The 21,311-nt window shown below is 46.4% G+C and overlaps 1 protein-coding gene across 1 annotated transcript in view; it reads right to left on the bottom strand.

Annotated features, from left to right (window-relative positions):
- Positions 1-269: 269 nt before the first annotated feature.
- The window catches only part of OSBP (oxysterol binding protein), a 26,155-nt gene continuing 5,113 nt past the window's right edge, over positions 270-21,311 (bottom strand). Inside the window, exons 2-14 of the mRNA XM_083146006.1 lie at positions 11,463-11,671; positions 10,124-10,374; positions 9,449-9,641; positions 9,253-9,361; positions 8,914-8,965; positions 6,561-6,692; positions 5,824-6,069; positions 5,081-5,201; positions 4,623-4,726; positions 2,216-2,311; positions 1,975-2,144; positions 1,611-1,837; positions 270-1,361 (exon numbers count right to left, since the gene is read on the bottom strand). Of these exons, the coding sequence (XP_083002132.1) occupies positions 1,219-1,361; positions 1,611-1,837; positions 1,975-2,144; positions 2,216-2,311; positions 4,623-4,726; positions 5,081-5,201; positions 5,824-6,069; positions 6,561-6,692; positions 8,914-8,965; positions 9,253-9,361; positions 9,449-9,641; positions 10,124-10,374; positions 11,463-11,671 (2,053 nt within the window). The 3' untranslated portion in view covers positions 270-1,218. The remainder of the gene's footprint in view (positions 1,362-1,610; positions 1,838-1,974; positions 2,145-2,215; positions 2,312-4,622; positions 4,727-5,080; positions 5,202-5,823; positions 6,070-6,560; positions 6,693-8,913; positions 8,966-9,252; positions 9,362-9,448; positions 9,642-10,123; positions 10,375-11,462; positions 11,672-21,311) is intronic.

The raw sequence follows: 21,311 nt of genomic DNA, 5'->3' as shown, positions 1-21,311 counted from the left end.
AACCCACTAAAGCACGGAAGGACATACAAACTCTTCAAAGTTAGGTGGTAATCGAACCCATGACCTCAGTGCTGTGAGGCAGTAATGCTAACCACTACACCGTCCATACTAGTTGCAGCACCTGAGATCGTTACACACACACTCATCTAATATAAATCTATCCTATAGAAAAATGTTCTCTTATGAAGTGCACAACTTAAGAGGCCTAAACGCAGCAGCGGCCAAATACATTTGCGCTAATCACCCAAGAAGGCGCACGGAAACGTGGGAAGTGTCATCTGATCTTTATTTAATTTAGTATTTGCACAGAAACAGAGTAAAAGCGAGAGAAAAAGGTGAGAGACGCACAGTGAGAGGTAGAGTGATGGGAGAGAAATGAAAAATATACATATATATATATTTATATACGGGGCAGTACTGACAGAGCAAACCCTCAATTGTACACCCAAAAATTATACCAGAGGTCTGACAAAATTGAACCCCCACCCTCCCGAAACTTCCTCTTCCCCTATCCCACAAACAAAAAGGGGGGGAAAAAAAACAAACAAAACAGAACAGAACAAACAGGAAAAATGTATTCACACAACAAACCCCAAAAAAATCACAGAGATGAAATCAAAACATAAGGCAGACGGCACCCCCACCCACCCTAGTGCTCAAGTGGGGGCTGTGAGATGGTTCGGAGACCTGGTGAGAAGGTTCCCAAGCTCAGGCCTCAGGACCCCTAGCAGGTTATATTTTCCAGGTCACCCGTGGATTTAAAAAAAAACCCTGACAGTTAACTGCAGGGTGACCTGGAAACCATGACCTGTGTAAGGTCCATAGGACCGAGTTTGAGAGCCACTGTTCTAAAGGAACAATGCTCTGCAGACCTGCAAACAGCCAAATAAAGAAACGCGTTCTGCATACCATCGGCCTGATGAAACCGTTCCCGTGCTGGTCACTATGTGTACAGGGGTGCTTATGCCACTTCTGTCCTGCGCCGTCTCTGCAGTAATGGCATAAGCTCCTCTGCTTACGTTGCAGAACCAACTGAAACAGAGCACCATCTAATTAGGCCACTGGGAGAGATCTGCAGAGCACTGCTCTGTCCAGGGATGGGGAAGAACTAGGGTCAGTAAGGCATCGCCGAAGGTAAAAGGACAAGGGACAGAGAAAGTATGGGTTGGAAGAGGACTAAAAAAGGGGACTGAGATGTTTCCAACATCCCCTTGCTCCTCAAAAGATATCAGGGCAAGACCCCCAATCCTGCTGCTCCTTAGCTTCCCAGTAAGTGCCACGGTAAAGGTGCGTGATTTCTTTGCTCACAGAATCCATCTTGCGCTCGAACCACAAAGGTTTGTAAGAATCCACTGGAGAATCTATGGTAAGAGACATAAGGGTCAGCTAGGAAAAGCATTGTTGACCTCAATCAAGAACCATCGCAATAAGACGAAGTCAGATGTCGGCAATAATTTAGGCACATTGACTTGCAGGCTCCGGAAACGGGTCAAGCCCCAATTTAATGTTCCTAAGACTGGGCGTCTGTTACTGCTCTAAGGTCTGGACAGTTAGGGCTTCGGGGACAACCTCTTCATCTACCTGGTGTGGTCCTCCTTGTTCCCACTTACCGTCTTCCCCCACTCGCTCTCGCTCTCGCTCAGATTCTCTCTTCCGCCTCGCAATCCTCTGCTTCTCTTCAAGTCTCTGTTTCTCATTGTTGGCTTCATCCCAGCTGCCATTCTCCATCAGCCTCTGGTCTGGCCGCATGCGGCTGTCTGTGGGGGCAACCCCTTCCTCGGGGGCGTTCAGAGTCAGTGCCAGGTCAGAGAAGTAATACATGTACTCTGCATTTTTCCTGCAAGTTAAACATGAAAAACACACCATTTAAAAAATAAAGATCTTCCCAACAGAAGGAAGGACGTGGATAGGTGCAGACGGAGAGAAGACCGTGTAAAAGGTCTAAGAAGGAATTCTAGATAAAGAAAGACATACGGCAAGGGGTTTCTCCTCCACAGCAGAGTCTTGCTCTCTGGTGCCCTATCTCCACCGTTCTCAAAGCCAACACCAGAGGGAGGCAAAGGAGAGCACTCCATCCGCTCATCCCACGTCCCCATCAACGTGTAGTGTAAGCGACCACTTGCATCTAACACCTCACCCGTCACCTACGAAACGAGGACTGTTAACCAAGACCCACGTGCGGCCGTTACGATGCAGAAGATGGTCACACACTTACCTTGCGGGCGACGTCCCGGGAGAAGTAACTGTAAGGGGCAAACTTCAGTTTACACTTGTCCCCGGTCTTGTGGTTGACTATTTCTATCTCTCCTGACTGTAAAGAGAGGAGCACAGACACCAATTATATAGTATAACCGTAACGCGGCGTTTCCCCAAAGTTAGACATGTCCGCATACACCTATCCCATATGGAGCGACTCCCGTGCTTAGTGTTTAATTTTGCCATTTTTCCACTTCGATAGGAAACCGTGTAACAAGTACTTGGGTTATTTTTTGCTAAGGAATGGGTATAAAGTCGCAGAATCATGAGAACAATCCATGATTGCGTGGGGCATTCATAATGGACCTGTATGCACCCGGATTAATTTTTTTGTGTACTTTTCCCTCAATTTTGCATATAAAGCTGGATGCGCACCTAAGTGATCCCCATCCCAGAGATGATGTGATGGATATATTCCATCAAAAGCTATGATATATTGTTAAATTATGAATGGTAAGAACAGTGCTGTCCATCTCATTGCCCCATCGAACAATAATGAATTGGATGGAACTGTGGGGCATCGCTATACGCTGGCCGTTGCGATTGGCCAATCGAGATTGGCCAATCCAGCGAGATAACGAGACTGGCCAATCCAGCGTGTAGCCAGCTTTAGCTCTCTTGGAGGGCAATTCATGTTGGATCGGATGGGGCAAATTCGGCCCCATTCCGATGGTGGGGGGTCTGCGCAAGCGCGGATTTGCAGACCCCGGCAACGAATGGCTTTGGCGAGTTACAATCTCGCCGGCCCGTTCGATCCCCACAGGGATCGCCCATGGGAACGCCCAGTGTTGGGATTGTGGGCAGGTCGATGCCTGTCGGGGCAGGCGGCTGACATCACATGAGGTCAGTGCCCACCGCCTACAAGGGATCGGTGGGATCCAGGGATTTGGCCCCAAGATTTCTGGGACATCTGCTGATGCTGTTTTACCGTGAAATGTTAATCATTTGTCTGGTCTAATCTCAGAATCCCAGAATGCCCTGCAACCGATTAGCTATTTGGGCATGCTTAAACTGTTGCAGGGCATGCTAATTCAACAACAGCTGGAGGGCCAAAAGGTTCCCTATCCCCGCTGTAGAAGAACAATAGTTTGATTCACGGCTACGAACCAAGAGACTGAAAAATGGAATTTAGTACAAAGCAGCATAGTGACACAGTTGGGATGTTACCCTGACTACAGTCATCGTGACAACCGTCACAGCTTGCATTGCCTTTTTGTCTGCAGTTTATAAAGTTCATTTAAAAAAAAAAAAAAAGGGAAATGGTGAGAACATGGCGAACTGTTTAACGCAGCTATAACTTAGTTTTAAGCAATGAGAACAAGTCTACAACACCATTTTAAAGCAGGGGTGCACCAAGGAGGGAGGTTTCTGTTGCCAACATAATACTCCATGTTGTGCATTTCTAGGGCAGTCTGAAAGTATTATGTGAGTGAATTGGTTTGCAGCGGTAGTATGTCAGTTAGCGTGTGGAATTGGCATGTGGTGGCGCCAATGGTGTTACCGTGCGTACAAGCAGTATAATACATTCCTGCTACCAGTCCCCATAGCACTTTCATCCCAACGTGTGGCGAATTAGTATGCATTTCCCTAGCCGCGTGTAGTACAAACAGGCATATCCCAGTGCATGAAGTGAATCAGGGGTCATATTGTGGGACGGGAGGGTGGTTAAGGGTCAAATGCTAACCACACCCTCTAGGTGTGTGGCCACGCCCAAGAATTAGTGTTCTTGTCTTGCAATTTTGTATGCCCAAAGAACTACAAAAAATCCCTCAGTTAAACAAAACAGAATAATTTTTCATGGTTTATAGTACACCTTTGGCAAAGACCCCTTCTCAGTATGGGGGGGGGGGGGGGCGGTGAAATGGAGATTGTAATGAGGATTGCCCCTTCTCATGCCTATTATTACCAGCGAGTGTAATCGCTGGTACCCAATGCTTGGGTAAAACCTTTGCTGATGGTGACTTTATAAAGGACAGTGTTGAGGCCCACACACACACTAACCGATGCCCCCTGCCGCTGTTATTGAAGTTTGGAGGGAACCCGGCGGGGTGCAAGTATTGCCAAGTGCATACACACTTGCCGAGGCCTGCTCCGAGGTGAGAGACAGCAGCGGTGCCACTGCAGCATGGCAGTTGTAAACAACGACCTCCCTCGACCGGACTTGCTTGGACGAGGGAAGGGGTCATTAACGTCAGGGAGCGTACACACTAGGCGATACTGTCCACAGTATGGCTCAGAAAGCCCTTTCATCTAGTGTGTATGGGGCTTTTCCGTGAAACATCATACACGGACCCGCGATAACGTTTTAGTGAGAGTGCAGCTTCCATATAAGCAGGGTGGGATACCGAGCCCAGAGATGGTCTCACCTGGTCAACCCATAATTTTCCTACGATGATGTTGTGAACAGTTGTGGTCACTTTCTTCCACGTGTAATGGTTCCCAGAGTTCTGATATATACAGTGTATGGTACCTGGGGAAGGAGAGAGAACCAGAATCACAGTCACTTAACTACAATGAGAGACTTATGCTGGGTACACACCAGAACGATTTGGCCTCAATTCCCCCAATTTTGATACAATCTCGACCGATTGTATGTAAATTGGGCAAGTTTTAGATCCGATTCCCGATCCGATGCGCGTCCCCGCTGGCCGTTTTGCAGATCCTACCTTCTGCATTTGAAAATGACCCCTTCAACTGGGTACAGATCGGAATCGGATCGCGAGCAGATCGCACGACCATCGTATGATCATCTCATAATCATGATCGTTCTGGTGTGTACCCTACATTATACACCCAATGTCTACAGTACAATCCGGACCCTCACCGAGAGGCATGATGGACAGGTATTTCCCTCTGAACTTGCTAGTGATCTTAATCTCCTGCCGCAAGGTCCAACCGTTTCGGGATTCCGCGTGGTGGGCTGCTGCAGGGGGGTGATGGCTGACCTGTGTGTAACACAATAATGATCACTTTTTTGCCCAAAAAGGCTACTAGACACTAAGGGGGGTAATTGATGTTTAGGTTACCGCCGTGATCCTGTCCCGTTCTCGGTCATCTCGACCGAGAACATGCAGGCAGGATTCAATGTCCCGCCTGCCGGGGAGCGAGAAAGGGCATGGCCGCGAGTTGTGGCCAGGAAGAGGCGAACTGCAGCCGGCAGTTCGTCACTTCCCGGTCGTTCTCGGCAGAACGAGCCCGACAGCTAGTGGAGTCGGGCTCATTCTGCCGAGATCCCCTGTTCAATGCTGTCGGGGAAGACAGCATTAAATAGGGCCCTGCGACCATCTCCCCCCTAAGACTGTGCCCATAATCTCTGAACAGAACAAATGCACAAGCACATGGCATAAGACTGGGGGGGACAAACGGGTCCTCGAGATCTACAACAGTTTCCAGCTCACCCAGCTGGTGCACAGGTGCAGTCATTACTAACTGTCACATTTTCAAACAAGTGCTGCATTCATTCCTAACCGCCACCTTCTACAGATCCACAGGAGGGGTTGGTAAACATGGACTGTTGGTCGGTCTATAACACCGGTCTCAGCTCTGAGGAAGAAACGCGTTACAGACCTGCTCACACAGCGAGCGATAGCCACAGTCCTCCATTCTATCCAGCTCAAAGGTCTCTCCCAGCAGCGGGTTGAAGGGTTTGCTGGCCCGGTAGACTGTGGTGGAGTATGAGGAGACTGTAAAAGCAGCCACAAAACACAGTTGTTCAAGAGCGCTCTCGCATTGAGCCCCCCGGTCCAGCAGGGTGTAGTATTCCAGGTCCTCGGTCAGACGCTGAAGCATTGAGAGCGGCTCGTTGAAGTTCACCTAAAAGGTCACGGGACGGTTTGAGGAACGGTAATGGTGGTGGGAAAGAAAGGAAGAAGAAATGCAGTGTAAATGGCAAGTATTGGAGAAACAAAATGGCCGCTGTCTGCCTGGTCCATGACTAGCTTGGAAATTCTCCATTACTCCTCTTGTTGTTTGTGTTTGCCTAACTCTATTATAACTCCCAAATAAACTACCCTAGGGTGAAGGGAATACATTTTTTTTATTAATTAAAACATTGTTACCCAGAAGCCTCTTGGGGCAATTCCCTGACCCCTGGGGGATCGGTTATATTAAACCGGTGTAAAAATCCTGCGATCGAGGAATGGCGACTAACAGGTTGCATCTCACAGATCCGCCGACCATAACTGGCTGCACCTTAACCCCACCTGTGTTCCTCGCACACATAATCAGGAAACGGCTTCTGTCTGCGGCAACAACCTAAAACTTCATGTCTGTGTCCAATTACTACAGATCTCCATGACACTTACAGGCATTGGGATTTTGCTTAACTCTTTCCCAATGCAATTCTTCATAACACTCCAAAGGTTAAGGCTGTAGTTGGGTTTATATGGGATCCTTGTGCGTCGCTCTTTCCTCGTGTCCTCGGAGTGTGGGCGCACCTATAGTAAAAGACGTTTATTGTTATTTATCTTGGTAAAAAATCAGTTGAAAGGCGCAAAAAAAAAAAGGGATCAACATTAACCACTTAAGTGGTATGCCCGGAAATTTCCCGGGCTCAGCTGCGCTGCCGCAGCGGGCTGTTCCGGAAAATTTCCGGGCATACCACTATGTAGGTGCGCGCCAGTGGTGCCTCCATCGGAGCACCACTGGCACACTACTTTGGGGTCCCCCCCCCTCAGTCACCCCCCCACCCCTCTTGTTGGCCCCCCCGGGTCCCTCTCTATCATATGCCGGAGCTTCCCCGCCGCAAGCCGCCAATCATCCTGCAGTGACGTAGGCGGCAGGCTCGGGGGGACTCGGGAGAGTTCAGTCAACCGAGTCCTCCCGAGCCGCCGCTAAACATACCGGTAGGTTTGTCCTGCCCCAGCAAAACCCACCACTCAAGGGGTTAAATACTTAACCCTTTGAGTGACAACATTTATGAGATGTGCAAAATATCTGCAAAAAATGCCAGCGTCGCTCACATTTGTTATATATATATTAAAATAAAAAAGGTTTGTGAACAAAAGATTACATTTCCTATATAAAAAGGTAAACATTACAGGTCATTATGATGAATAAAATAGTTTGCTAACAAAATTTCACCGATTTTTGACAAATTCACTTGGCACTCAAAGGGTTAAAAATAAGAAGAAAGAAGGAGGGGGGGGGGGGGGGGGAGAGTGGGGAACACGCTGTGTGTGCGGCCTGAAAATGATCTATAGAATATAAGACCTTGAGTGCTGTGAGGAGAAAAAGGGATTGAGGCCCTTATTCAAGTCTGTTCGCAGCTAGCCTGGCAATTGCACGGGGACTGATGTTTTCTTAGTGCGCACGTGCACCTAACACAGCCGGCGGGGGGGGGGCGGAGAGGGGCGTGGGCAGCCCCATTAGCATATGGGAAGCCCAGCTTTTCATGGGCATTCTAATGAGGCCATTACGCGGGCGGGGGGCGGGCACCTGACATCACCGGATGTTAGCTGCCCGCCCCTTTCCTCCCCAGCATGCACGCATATGTAAGGTTGCTCGGAGCGACCTTACATGTGTGTGCACCTTCCACATCTTTCGATGGTCAGTGACCATCGAAAGATGTGGGAGGGTACCCCTGCCCTGAAAATGGATGTAACTTCCATTCGCAAGCCCCTGCGAGCGAGTCCGCCTTGCGAATGGGTGGCGGCATTCGCAGCCCTTGCGAATCCACCAGAATAACCCCCAGAGTGGAGAAGGAATAGGACCCGTGTTAGGGGAAACTAAAGCTGTATGAATATCCGGGACCCCGGCGCAGCATAAGTGTCGCTCAACTCCATAAAGTTGACTGAAATGTTTGTGTTAAAGACATGAACTAAAATCAAAATGGATATACATTTATATACTGCGCCAGGTATGGGTCAAATGGCCGGCGGTGTCTAGGTTGACCACTGTTGGGCAAAAGTTTGACACGGAAAAATGTCAACACATAGGAAAAAAAAGTCAAAAAAAAAACAGCAAAAGAAAAAAAAAACCTCATGTCAACCTTTTGTGTAGAAATTTTTGCCTGTCAACCGATAGTGGTCAACATAATGATTGTAGACCTTTCACTGTCGACCACATACCACACATACATTGCTTCTTAACATGACAAGATATGATGTTGCCCATAGCAACCAAATTAGGTTCTCTATTGCATCCTAGAAAATGATAGACAGGATATGACTGGTTGCTATGGGCAACATCCCCTCTTTTCATCTTTAGACACTTAAGTAAATTTACCTCATTGTGTAGGGACAACATGGCAGCGCAACAAAGAACCCCATTTTCAAACACAAGGACGCCCACTCCCCAATATGTGGAAAACCGAATGTTTTATGGACTCCCCTCTTCCGACAAGGGCGCCCGCTCCAGTGTTATTGCAGGACCCAATGGATGCTGACCCCAGGTGACCTACGATAGCCGTGCCTGACCTCAGCACTAGAGCATGTGACCGCGTTTCCCGTCAGTCACATGCACAGCAGGGACTAGAGACAGACCAGAGATGTTACTACGACAGCACTTCCCCTCTGGGCTCTTGTCCTCCCCTATGATGTAACATGCACCAACACTGCTCGTGCCTGTACTGTCGTCCACAAGCAGATAGGCTCACTTCAGGAACCCTTCCCTTCCCCCAGGATTGGCAATGTTGCTCTATTATATCACTGCACTCACCTGCTCCTCCATGGTGTCACAACTTGCAGCACTGATGTTGCTACCGGATCGCCTGGAAAGAAAGAAACCTAATACAAGTCTCGGCCTTCACTCATCACAAGCAGACATTGGGGCAGATGTATTAAGCCTGGTGAAGTGATTAAGTGGAAGGTGATAATGAATCAGCCAATCAGCTCCTAACTCTTAAAGTGACAGGCTGGGTTTGAAAAATAACAGTTAAGGAGCTGATTGGCTGCTGCATTATCACCGCAAATATTCCATCAACTCAGTGTGCGTTTAAGTGGCGGCACTGCCCAGGTTACCCCAGGCTGCCCTCAGACAAGGCTCCCCCCCACTTACTTGTGCCCCAGGCCATCCTGGGAAGGGCTGCTTATGATTTCAGGAGCGTCAAAGAACTCATTCTCATCGTCCTCGTCGCTGAGGTCTCCTTTCGCTGTCCCGCAGGGGTCTAGGAGAGTACAAAGTAAACGTTACCTTCTGTCAATGGAAACCACCCCCGGATAGAACAAAAAAAAAAAATAGAAAATGCCTTCACCTTTAGTGATCCGGCCATGACTTTCAGCTGGCAGCACGGTGGCCCCGCGGAACGCCCGTTCCAGGTGGTTGTGCTGCTTTGCCAACTGTTCCAGCGTTTCCTCAAGACGTAGCCGCTGGTCTCTCTCGTACTGCAGAGCCCTCTGCCAGCGCTTGCTGTGGCTCTCTGCGAGAGACATGAAGTCTCGACATGCCTACAGAGGGACAAGATAGTGACAGCGTTCCGGACCAGGTAAAATGACACGGCATTCATCTGCTTCCCTATTACACGTCAGGCCTCTCTATGCATAATTTATCTATTTCAGCAGGCCACTTCATCGCATATCATCTTGGGTGCTCTGCTACCTGCTGATTTGTGCTTCGGGTGTTCTAGGATTTCAAAACACAACGTGTCCCGTTAGTTACGCTCTAAAATCTAATTCGCCGAAGGAGGAGGCAGCTGAAATTGTAAGGATTGGCCGAGACAGATCAGGGATGTTTATCCTTGCTCCTGGGGACACCGGAAAACTGGGCGTATGTAGTATGTGGTGTGCGGAACCATGACACTTTCAAAACCACTGCTCAAACTTAGGCCCCTCCCCGTCTGTATTCCGATTGGCTGCTTCCTAAGCCAGGTTTAGAACTACATTTGCAGTTGCTGGACACATCCCCTTTAAATGTAATCCCGCAAGCTCACATTGATCATGGCGTTGGAGGTGATCCTGAAGAGCGTGGCTCTCTCGTTGACCTGCTTGATTTTGTCCGAACTGTCCTGCGGGAGGCGCAGGCTTTCCAGCTCGCTCAGAGAGCGTTGCAAGGCGGTGCCATGTTTTGCAATGAGATCGTTGCATGTGCCCAAATCTTCAACCTTTCCTGAGAGCGCGCGCAGTGTGCTGTGGACCTCGGCCTTGTCCGTCTGAGAGGTGGGATCGTCGTCGCCAGAGTCATCTGGGAGTCACAAGCATAGATATAGGAGAGACGGTAAACAAAAGTGCAACAATAAAATAGCTATGCACAAAGGAACAGTGCCCATCACCGTAAAAAATAAAAATAAACTTTTTTTTTTTTTATGAATCTTTATGCCTTTCAATAAAGCACCAGTATACAAGGGAGGGGGTATAGGAAATATTCTAGTTGCGTGAAGTCATTATCGGTGTGCTAGAAACTTCCCTAATAAGGTGGTGACTCCCTCAAGCAAGCTTTTATCTGTAGTACAAGGTCGGTCTGCCTACAGATCAATGTTCTTATAGATCCATCAGACCAATTTCCTATCACCTTGTTGAAGTGGCAACTTTTAGACTACAGCACAGTAAAACGTACCTTATGGCCTACTAATGACCCAAAGGCCTGCCCTACCAATTTCCTATCACCTTGTTGAAGTGGTAACTTTTAGATCACAGCACAGTAAAATCTAGCTTATGGCCCTTCTAATGATCCAGAGGCCTGCCCTACCAATTTCCTATCACCTTGTTGATTGGTAACTTTTAGATCACAGCACAGTAAAACATACCTTTTGGCCTACTAATGACCCAAAGGCCTGCCCTACCAATTTCCTATAACCTTGTTGAATTGGTAACTTTTAGATCACAGCACAGTAAAACATACCTTTTGGCCTACTAATGACCCAAAGGCCTGCCCTACCAATTTCCTATCACCTTGTTGAAGTCGTAACTTTTAGATCACAGCACAGTAAAACATACCTTTTGGCCTACTATTGACCCAAAGGCCTGCCCTACCAATTTCCTATCACCTTGTTGAAGTGGTAACTTTTAGACTACAGCACAGTAAAACGTACTTTATGGCTGATCAAGACCTGCCCTTCCAATTCCATACCCCTCTAGTTCAAGTGGTAACTTTTAGATCACAGTACAGTAAAACATACTTTACGGCCTTTCAATGACCCAATGTAATTCTATTAACTCTGTCTAAATTTAGTAGCACCCGAGGCCTGAAGGCCATCTATAATTCTGGCGCACGCATCCCGGTGACACAGGCAGGATATTGTATCTACCGTGAATATGTGAACTCTCCCTCACCTGACTCTGCCTGCATTTTGACAGCCCGAGCCTTGGCTAGCTCGAGGGCCGTGATCCACCGCTGGCGCTCCACTTCCGAGCTAGCTTTTAGGTGGTACGTCTGTGCTCCCCCATTAGAAATCACGAAGTTGCAGGAATCCTCTACGGAGATGTTGGCGGTAGCCAGGTTAATTGTGCCGCGACAGGTATGTCGCATCTCTGCCTTCGATCTGCCACCAAAAGAAAAACAAAATTAAACATATTATCCTGACCCATTAATATCAGTTGAACAACGTTGCCCGCTAAATGCGGCCACATCAATAATCTAATTTTGTACTACGAGTACCAAGAATCCTATACTCTCTTCCCCTTCGGTATACGGTACCGTTACGCTTTTTAGTTATGCCAGCTTTAAATTCATGAATTAAACCCGCTACTAGCCAATAAAACTGGGAAAGCCCACCGAACTACCGAAATTAGTGACAAAGCCTCTATAGATTATTACAGTATTACATGGGTTTGAATCCGATTGGGTTTATTTTTAGAGCTTCACGGAACATCAAGTCGGATGAATGCAGGGAAATGGATTCAGTTTAGTCGCAAACCTTTGCACAGGATATTAAGAGATTAGATTTAATGGAAAAATCTGTTGCACCTCTTTATAAGCTGTTTAGCTGGGTAACGATTCTCCATCTTGTATCATCCTCAAATATGCACTGTGCCATCCAGCAGCAAAAATTATTGGCTTGCAGTCTCCTAAGTAACAGAAAATAGTTCTGGGCAGACTCTCAAATGGCCAACTGGATATACCTTGTGGAACCAATCAGCAATCGGGGTTAATGCCTGGCAGCACTTTGACACATATTCAGTCCTTCCCTGACCTGGTCATGTCCCCCGTGACATTACACTACTGACAAGGATGTGACATGTTTTGGTACTTGTATACTATCACGGCTCCCATCGCATGCCATATGTAATGGCATGCGATGCGATTTTACCGGGTTTTTAATGCATTTGTGTGGAAAATCGCATGCCATGCGATGCGATTTTGTTCACAAATGCATCCAAATGCCTTTAAATTAGTAGTAAACATGTTAAATGCACCCCAAATGTAATTTTTCACACTGTACCACCCCCTCTATCAACGCCAACCCGAAGCGTGGCGAGCGCAGCGAGCCCGCGTGGGGCGGCGGTATGCGTCCTACGACCTTTTCATACCCCCACTATCCACGTCGGCGTGGAGTTGAGAATAGAAAGTGTGGCGAGTGCAGCGAGCCACCGAGCCCGAAGCGTGGCGAGCCCCGCGAGGGGACGCGGATACCTTCACAGGTATCCGTGTCCCCTCGCGGGCTTCACAGGTATCCGTGTCCCCTCGCGGGCTTCACAGGTATCCGCGTCCCCTCGCCTCGCTGCGCTCGCCACACTTTCTATTCTTAACTCCACGCCGACGTGGATAGTGGGGGTATGAAAAGGTCGTAGGATGCGTACCGCCGGCGCTCGCCACGCCTCGGGTTGGCGTTGATAGTGGGGTGCTACAGTGTGAAAAATGACATTTGGGGTGCATTTAACATGATTTTAACACATGTCCATGATTTTTGAGGAAGATGGAATCGCATCGCATGCGATCGCATGTGATGCGATGCGATTTTTCCCTGTACGATGCCCATCGCGGGAGCCGTGATAGTATACAAGTACCCATGTTTTTTTTGCCTTAGACGGTCCTGTATTGTGAGAGGTTTATCAGCGCTGGAAGATAGGGTTACTGGTAAGAGAAGGCAAACCATGGCCTCTAACAAACATAGGCAATACTTATTTTAGAACAGTAGGGAATCATCATTTTTAGTCCCTTTAGTTCACATATGCACCGACTTATAATGCTTTTGCTATGCAAAGATATTTATTCATGTGGAGATGACGGATCTCTATTGTAAACATGACCATAGATACAACATACATTTCAGGTTTGTCCTGCTTTTAGTGACTGCTATTAATAGCGCTGGGTACAGAGGTTACATTTACCATAGAGATCGATCATCTCTGTACTGACAAGAGCTCTCGCTGTGGCCACAGTAGGTGACATACTGTACGCCTGCAGTGTACACAGCTTTATGGCTGAAAACATCATTTGACGCCATCAGCCTCTTCGTAGCAGTAGTTACTTGCGCCAAGAGCAGGGCAGCACTGTGGCACAGAAGTTAGTATGGCATCCAGTGCTGAGGCCATTGGTTCGATGACGAATAGTGGGGAAGATTTATTAAGCCTGGGGAAGTGATAAAGTGTCCAGTGATGAAGTGCCAGCCAATCAGCTCTTGTCATGTTTCAATCCCAGCCTGTTACTTGGCAGGTAGGAGCGGATTGGCTGGCGCTTTTTTCAACAGACACTTTATCAGGCATAACAAATCTGCCTCAGTGTTTAAATTGGGTCTCCTATGGCTGCACAAACAATCGGATTGGTCAATTGGATTCTGACCAGATTAACCCCATGTGTGCCTGCCTGTGTGTGGTGACTGATGTGAATGGGTCTTTGTATAGCAGCAGGATATACACAAGTGCTCTATAAAGAACAGCGGTGGTGTTTTCCTGATCACCTCCCCAGTGCCAGCCGGGGAGCTCTCCTAGGTGATAAGAACGTGACAGCTGGTGGTGTTACTCTGCCACGGGAATCTGCGTAAGCCCTTTGGAAGCAAAGTCTAAAGGAGCGCGGCTTCCTTTACTGCTAGAAGATGTAATAAAGAGCCAGGCCTAAAAGTAGGGCAAGTCTTTGCGAATATCCCTTCCCATACTGTAATCAGTACACCTGGCCTAGGAAAGGGGATTCCAGGCACCTGTAACACCCAGCCTACCCTGTGCTCCCTTATTAGCTACCCTGCTCTAGCTTATGTCAGAGAGAGGCTTTCCTATTATATACTAACGATACACAGTGTACAGTACCAAGAGCCATAAGTCATCAGTGCCGGCAATAGCCTCCATGTGCTGATACCTTTGACTCTAAGGAAGCTGGGAAGTTTGGGCAGCTGTGGTCTCCTTATTCAGATCTGAGCTCAGTACAAATTTGTTTGGAAAATGTGCAAAACCATGTGCACTGCAGGTGGGGCAGATGTAACAGGTGCAGAGAGAGTTACATTTGGGTGGGGTGTGCTGAAACTGAACTCTAACTTGCAGTGTAAAAATAATGCAGCCAGTATTTACCCTGCACAGAAACAACATAACTCACACAAATCTAACTCTCTCTACACGTGTTACATCTGCCCCACCTGCAGTGCACATGGTTTTGCCTATTTTCCAAACAAATTTGTACTGAGCTCAGATCTGCATAAGGCCCATAGTGCAGGGCGTATGGGGAGTACAGTAACTCTCCTCTGCAAAGCCTGCAAATCTTATGGTGCAACCGTAATTGATATAATGCCAACAGATTCCACATCACCAATGACCATCTTTAGCGGTTTACATATTATTTCCAGATACTGTGGCGCTTGCACTTTATAGTCTCTCACACACACACACACACACTAGATTTAACTCTATTGAACGCCAATTAAGCCGCCATTATGCCTGTGGACTTAATAGCACATTTGGCTGAGATCTACTCAAGACTGTTACTTGCCAGTTGATCAGAATGAGCTCAAAAGTCTGGCGCTATTGTACGTGAATCCTCTATAGCAGGCTTTCCCAACCACAGTCCTCAAGGCACACCAACAGTGCATGTTTTACTGATATCCAGGCTTTAGCACAGATGGTTTAATCAGAATCCCTCAGATACTAATTAAGTCACCTGTGCTCAAGCCTGGATATAAACAAAACCTGCACTGTTGGTGTGCCTTGAGGACCGTGGTTGGGAAAGCCTGCTCTATAGGTTAAGGTATATAGCAGAGGTCCGCAGAGGTGTCTGTACTTACACAACTAAAAGGGACAATATCTTATGGGGAAACGCATCAGCGGACTCCAATAAGTATTTAGTATTGTATCACTCAACACACACCTTTAGTGCAATCCCGCTGCATTGATTCCGAGTCTCGCACCATTTGTATTTAAGCAATAATTTGCATTATTATTCTAAAAATCAGAATTAAATCTGTAGGTTTTCTAAATAATGATAAAAAAAGATATACATATAATAACAATTATTAATAATAACAATCTGGTTTAATTTAAACATTTGTTTGCAGAGATAATTATTAATAATTGTTATTATATGTATATATTTTTTTATCTTTATTCAGAAAACATACCGATTTAATTCAGATTTTTAGAATAAAAATGCAAATTATTGCCTAAATACATATGGTGACCGTATCCCTATTATACTTGCATTCACACTGAATAGCCTGAAAAATCCGGCATTTGAATTCTGGGCCATTTTGCTGGGTCCAGTCTGCCCTCCCATTCACATAGCAAAACAAGTTGCCGGGTCAAGCGTTTCTAACTGGTAGTTTGCCTTTCAACAAGGGTCTTTTTTTTGTGGTAAAGGTACTCCTGGGTCGAAGAATGGGAATATTGACCCGGGTTGACCCTTTCACGCTACAAAAGTACCAGTGTTGAAAAGCGAGTTACCAGGCAGAAATGATTGACCCGGTAATTTCCTTTACGACGTGAACAGGATAGAATAACTGTAAAATGTGTAAATATTTTGGGCCTATCTATATCTATACATAACATTAAACCCCAGTAACCCTCCTGAGTGTGACTTAAAAGAGGAACTGTTACACTAATGCTACCCAGTTATCAGTGTAAGCAAGCCAATGAAACGGAAGAGGAATCAAAGAAAATGTATCCAATACGGACAGAGGCCAAAGAGAATGAATAGCGGAATAAGCTAACAAAACTAAACCAAATACAATGCTCTATCGGTTTTTCTCACCAATGCAGGGTAATGAAATATGGATGAGAGGGTAGTTGCACAAGGGTAAGCTGCAGTGTTGGGGTCTGAGGGCCTTTGGAACTCATATCTGCCACATTCCTATGAACAGACTTTGTTGCCATTATTATTGACTTGCCCAATAGCCGCAGCATATTTATTTATTACCAGTTTCTTATATAGCGCACACATATTCTGCAGCGCTTTAAAGAGGATATTTGAACAATCACATCAGTCCCTGCCCCAGTGGAGCTTACAATCTATATTCCCTACCACATGTACATGCACACAGACATTCTAGGGGTAATTTTTGTTGGGAGACAATTAACCTACCAGTATATTTTTGAATTGTGGGAGGAAACCGGAGCACCCGGAGGAAACCCACGCAAGTACGGGGAGAATATACAAACTCCCTACAGTTAGGGCCATGGTGGGAATGGAACCCATGACCTCAGCGCTGTGAGGCAGTAATGCTAACCATTACACCACCCGTACTGCCCCGTATATATAACACATGGTGGGGATAGAACCCAAGACCTCAGTGCTGTGAGGCAGTAATGCTAACCATTACACCATCCGTACTGCCCCGTATATATAACACATGGTGGGGATAGAACCCATGACCTCAGCGCTGTGAGGCAGTAATACTATCCATTACACCATCCGTATTTGTAAATAAAAGGTACTGGAAAGCGACACTAGGCAATTCCACAGCTTCACTCAACTGCAAACACTGACATTGCTTTAGCTCATGGGCGCTCGACATGTGGCCCCACCAGCGGTTGAGGAACTAAGCAATACTGTGGTAGTGCATGCTGGGATGCTATTAGGGTATGCTAAAACCCTGCCAGTGTTTTAGTTCTGCAACAGCTGAAGGGGCGCATGTTGAGCAACCCCAGCTTTTAATGTAATATTTCTATTACCATTATTATCGTCTACACCAGACATGGCCAAACTCCAGCTGTTGTGAAACTACACATCCCAGCATGCCTTGCCATCGTTTTAGCATGCTGTAATCGCAAAACTGTGGCAAGGCATTATGGGACTTGTAGTTGGCCAGGCCTATTCTACACAGGCTGCTTTCTGGCTGAATGCATTTCAGTAGAGGGCCGTAATAACTCAAATAATATCTTCAATTTTGGCTTCAGCCCCCAAGTGCGTATTAAATCCCTCTCCCAATACCTGGAGCAAGTTCGTAGCGATGAATGTACTTGTTGGTAACCTGCAATCTCTCATATTTATGGTACCATCATCAATGTGTCTCAGCCATGACACTGATGGGCGTATGGGACTTGTATTTAGTGCTGCCATCGTGTTAAGGACCCTGGGGAGTGATCCTCAGACCCCTTGTCTCTCATTGCAAAAATATCTGAGATATACGTGTGAAAGTCATTAATAAATCATGTGAGCACACGGATAACGGCTGTGACAACATATACAAGAATAAAACACATTGCACATTCAGACACTGTCATTTCAGGAGATCAGCAATGCTGGACACTTCTATCCCTATGCATAAAGTACAAAGGGGCAGATGTATTCAGCCTGGTGACGAGATAAAGTGGGAGGTGATAACGCACCAGCCAATCAACTCCTGTCCTTTCTCAAACACAGACGATTGGCTGGTTGCGCTATTACCTTCTACTTCATCTCCACTTTACCTCCCATCTTAGTCAATTTCCCCTGTAGTGTTCATTCTAGCACCTGTCACAACCGATTTCGATATTTAATGCAAAAGTACAAATCTAATGCCAAATCGAATGGAAAGATCGAATGCCAGATCTAATAGAAAATCGAATCTAACATCGAATCAAAAGCAAATCGATGTGTGTTTACAGGGCTTATGTCAAAGAACGTTATGTGCAAGGTGATGATGCACCAGCCAATCAGCTCCAATATGTAAATTGACAGGTAGGAGCTGATTGGCTGGAGCATTATCACCTTGCACATACTAATGGGGATAGATAGCACTTTTCCAAGTGTCCTACATTTACCTACAGTATGTATCTACTGTATATAAAACCCAAAAGTTAAACTAATAATCCCAATACCTGGGTAAAAAGGAGGAAGGCGATATAAGTAAGGAGCAGGGGAATAATCTCCCTTTCCCTGCGAATTCCTGTCAATGTCTTTAACAAGCTGAAACAGAAATAAAGCTCGCTTCACAGTGTGGTATAATTCATACAGAATAAATACCCCTTGTGTTTAGGGAAGGGGGGTTTATAGATGGAAGAGAGGGCCCCAGTGTATTCCGCTTGGGTTACATGACGCAGTTCCGGCTGACTGGCCGCCCTTGTAAAGAGCAGATATATTTGTGTAACAAACGCATTAGGCCGTCGCAGCGGAATTCCTGCTCTGCTGCGTTCTGGGATGCTTATGTTTCATCAGAATGCGTCTTACATCTACTCTGTAACTGATCCCTCACTATCCCATTATGATTCAGTTTAAAATAAAATAAAAAATCATGAAAAACTCATGTCCACCTTTTCCCCTGGCAAACTTTTGCTCGTGTCGAACTTTTGACCCTGTCGACCTAATGAATGTCAAACTTTTTTTTTTCATGCGTCGACCAATAAAGTATGCGTCATTGGGTAGACCCGCCTTAGATCGACACCTCAAATAGGTCAACATGGTTGGAAGGTCGACAGTTAAATCAAAATGTCGACATGGGTTTTTCACTTTTTTTGAGTGGATGGTAGGGCATGAAATACCGCCTGTCGGCTCAAAAAAGAAGTGTGAAAAGCCCAAGTCGACCTTTTGACTGTCAACCTACAGAAGGAGCAGCTCTCAGCCAGCGCCGGGGATCGCCAGAATTTCCCCGCTGGCGATTCTATCTCCAGCCCTTGCAACAGTGAGAGGGGCTCCATCTGTATTTCGGGTGTCGACCTTAGCCATGTCAACCCAATGCATTTCGACCCATGACTGCATAATCCCATTTCTAAGTCACAAGTACCAGTATCAGGAGCCCTCCGCAAACGAGGAAGTACTAATGAAACCTGCTCACAGAATACAAATGTCACTATTGCATCAGTGCTTCGCGGGAAAGCTGCTGCGGATGCAGAGATTGGCTGAGTAACATGCCAGCTTCACTAGTAAAACTAGTTTATAAGCCGTATAGTGAATGCCAGACATTTTCAGCTACATTCAAAAGGTGCCCATACACAGTACAATTATTGTATGCAATTCGGACTAAATTGCATCCCAAAAGTCAAAATTGCATCCAATAATTGTACAGTATATGGGCACCTTTATTCATCCTTTATAAAAGATTTTTTTATTTTTTTTGTAATCCTCTCATTGAATGACTTCCGCGCCTGTAACTTGCAGCAACAGTTACTGAGTTGCTGTAGAAAGAGAATGCAGCTCTCCTATTCGCTACGGTAAAATCCATCAGCCACCAGAGACACTGTTATGCTTTGCTGATACAATAATGCAGCACCCTGGTCAGAGGGTAACAATCCTGCACCCTGTTACCCACGGACGGCACAGATTTGCTCTGCAGATGCAATTTCATGGGATGGGCCAACCGGAGATTACCTGTTTTACACAACAGAGAAATCTGCACAGAAAACCGACTGGAAACTGCGGAAGCTGTGAAAAGAGTCATGGCTGTTGGTCCCTCCCGACAGCCGTGATCCTGGCCCGTTTGCGGTTTGCCCGACAGCAAATCAGCAGACGGGATTGAATGTCCTGCCTACTGATCGGCTAAAAGGAGGCGTGTCAGCATGTCGTGGATTGACAAATTACGGCTGGGATTGCCACAATCCACAGCCGTTATCGGCAGAACAGGCCCCGACAGCTTCTAAAGTCGGGCTCGTTCTAGCGTGAAGCCACTTCAATGCTGTCATTAAAGACAGCACTGAATAGGGCCCTGCCGCTATTTCCCCTGTCAGAAATAGCGACGAGGATGGCATAGCCCCCTATGCCCCTTTTATTAACAAAAGGCTTAGAACACACAAATTTATCCCAACAACATAATGATTTCAATGTCCTACCTGGGATATTGCTCTTTGCTCTAATGCTTCTAGCACACTCTGGTCTGTATCTCAGTGCTGAGATACAGACCAAATTGTGCTAGAAGCATTAGAACGACACCACAGGAAGGACAGAGGAACTGTTTTGTGACAGATTCTAAATTAATAATGAAATGTTTTCCAGTCACTATAAAAGTATATTGTACATGACCTTTCTAGGGATTTTGTATAACACCAATAAACTGTGCCCTGTACCTTTTAAAACCTGTGCAAGTCCTCTTTCATACCTGGATTGACTCTGTCCTCTGTGGTGCTTCTAGCAGAGTCTGGTCTGTTTCTCAGAACTGATACAGACCACACTGTGCTAGTAGCACCAAAGCAGAGAGTGTCACTTAAGGCAGGAAAGAGGAACTGCATGAGGTTCGAAAGGTGCAGGGTGTTAGAATGAACACTATCAGAGGTTACATGCTCTATCCCAATATGTACTTTATTAAAGTCAACATTTACCAAATACATAAAGCAACCATAAGTCAAGTTCTGATCACATTACACTCACTTTAAACAAAACAAAAAGTGGGAAAACACAGTTCATAGTGCTACAGAGTAATGATCACTGGAGAGGCTACTGTACACACTGGGCCTAATTCAGACCTGATTTCAGGACAAACGTGCTCTCAAAATGGGCAAAAGCATGCTGCGCTACAGGTGGGGCAGATGTAACAGGTGCAGAGAGAGATATTTGTGTGGGGTGTGTTCAACCAGAAACCTACATTGCAGTGTAAAATCAAAGCAGCCAGTATTTACCCTGCTCAGAAATAAAATAACTCACCCAAACCGAACACACTCTGCACATGTTACATCTGCCCCACCTGGAGTGCAGCACGGTTTTGAGAACAAATTCGTCGGAGGACCGTGTCTGAATTAGGTCCATTGTTGCTGTGGTCAGCTGCAGAGCTGAACATTTTGCTGTCACCGGCACAAAAGTGACGTGTGGCCCCTACAAGCCGTCAGTGATCAGTCAGAACATGCAATGTGTTATCA

This window comes from Crinia signifera, chromosome 6 (genome assembly GCF_055691185.1).
Source record: "Crinia signifera chromosome 6, ASM5569118v1, whole genome shotgun sequence".
Taxonomy (NCBI): domain Eukaryota; kingdom Metazoa; phylum Chordata; class Amphibia; order Anura; family Myobatrachidae; genus Crinia; species Crinia signifera.
The sequence above is the reverse complement of the archived record's forward strand: the minus strand, read 5'-3'. Positions and strand labels throughout refer to the sequence as shown.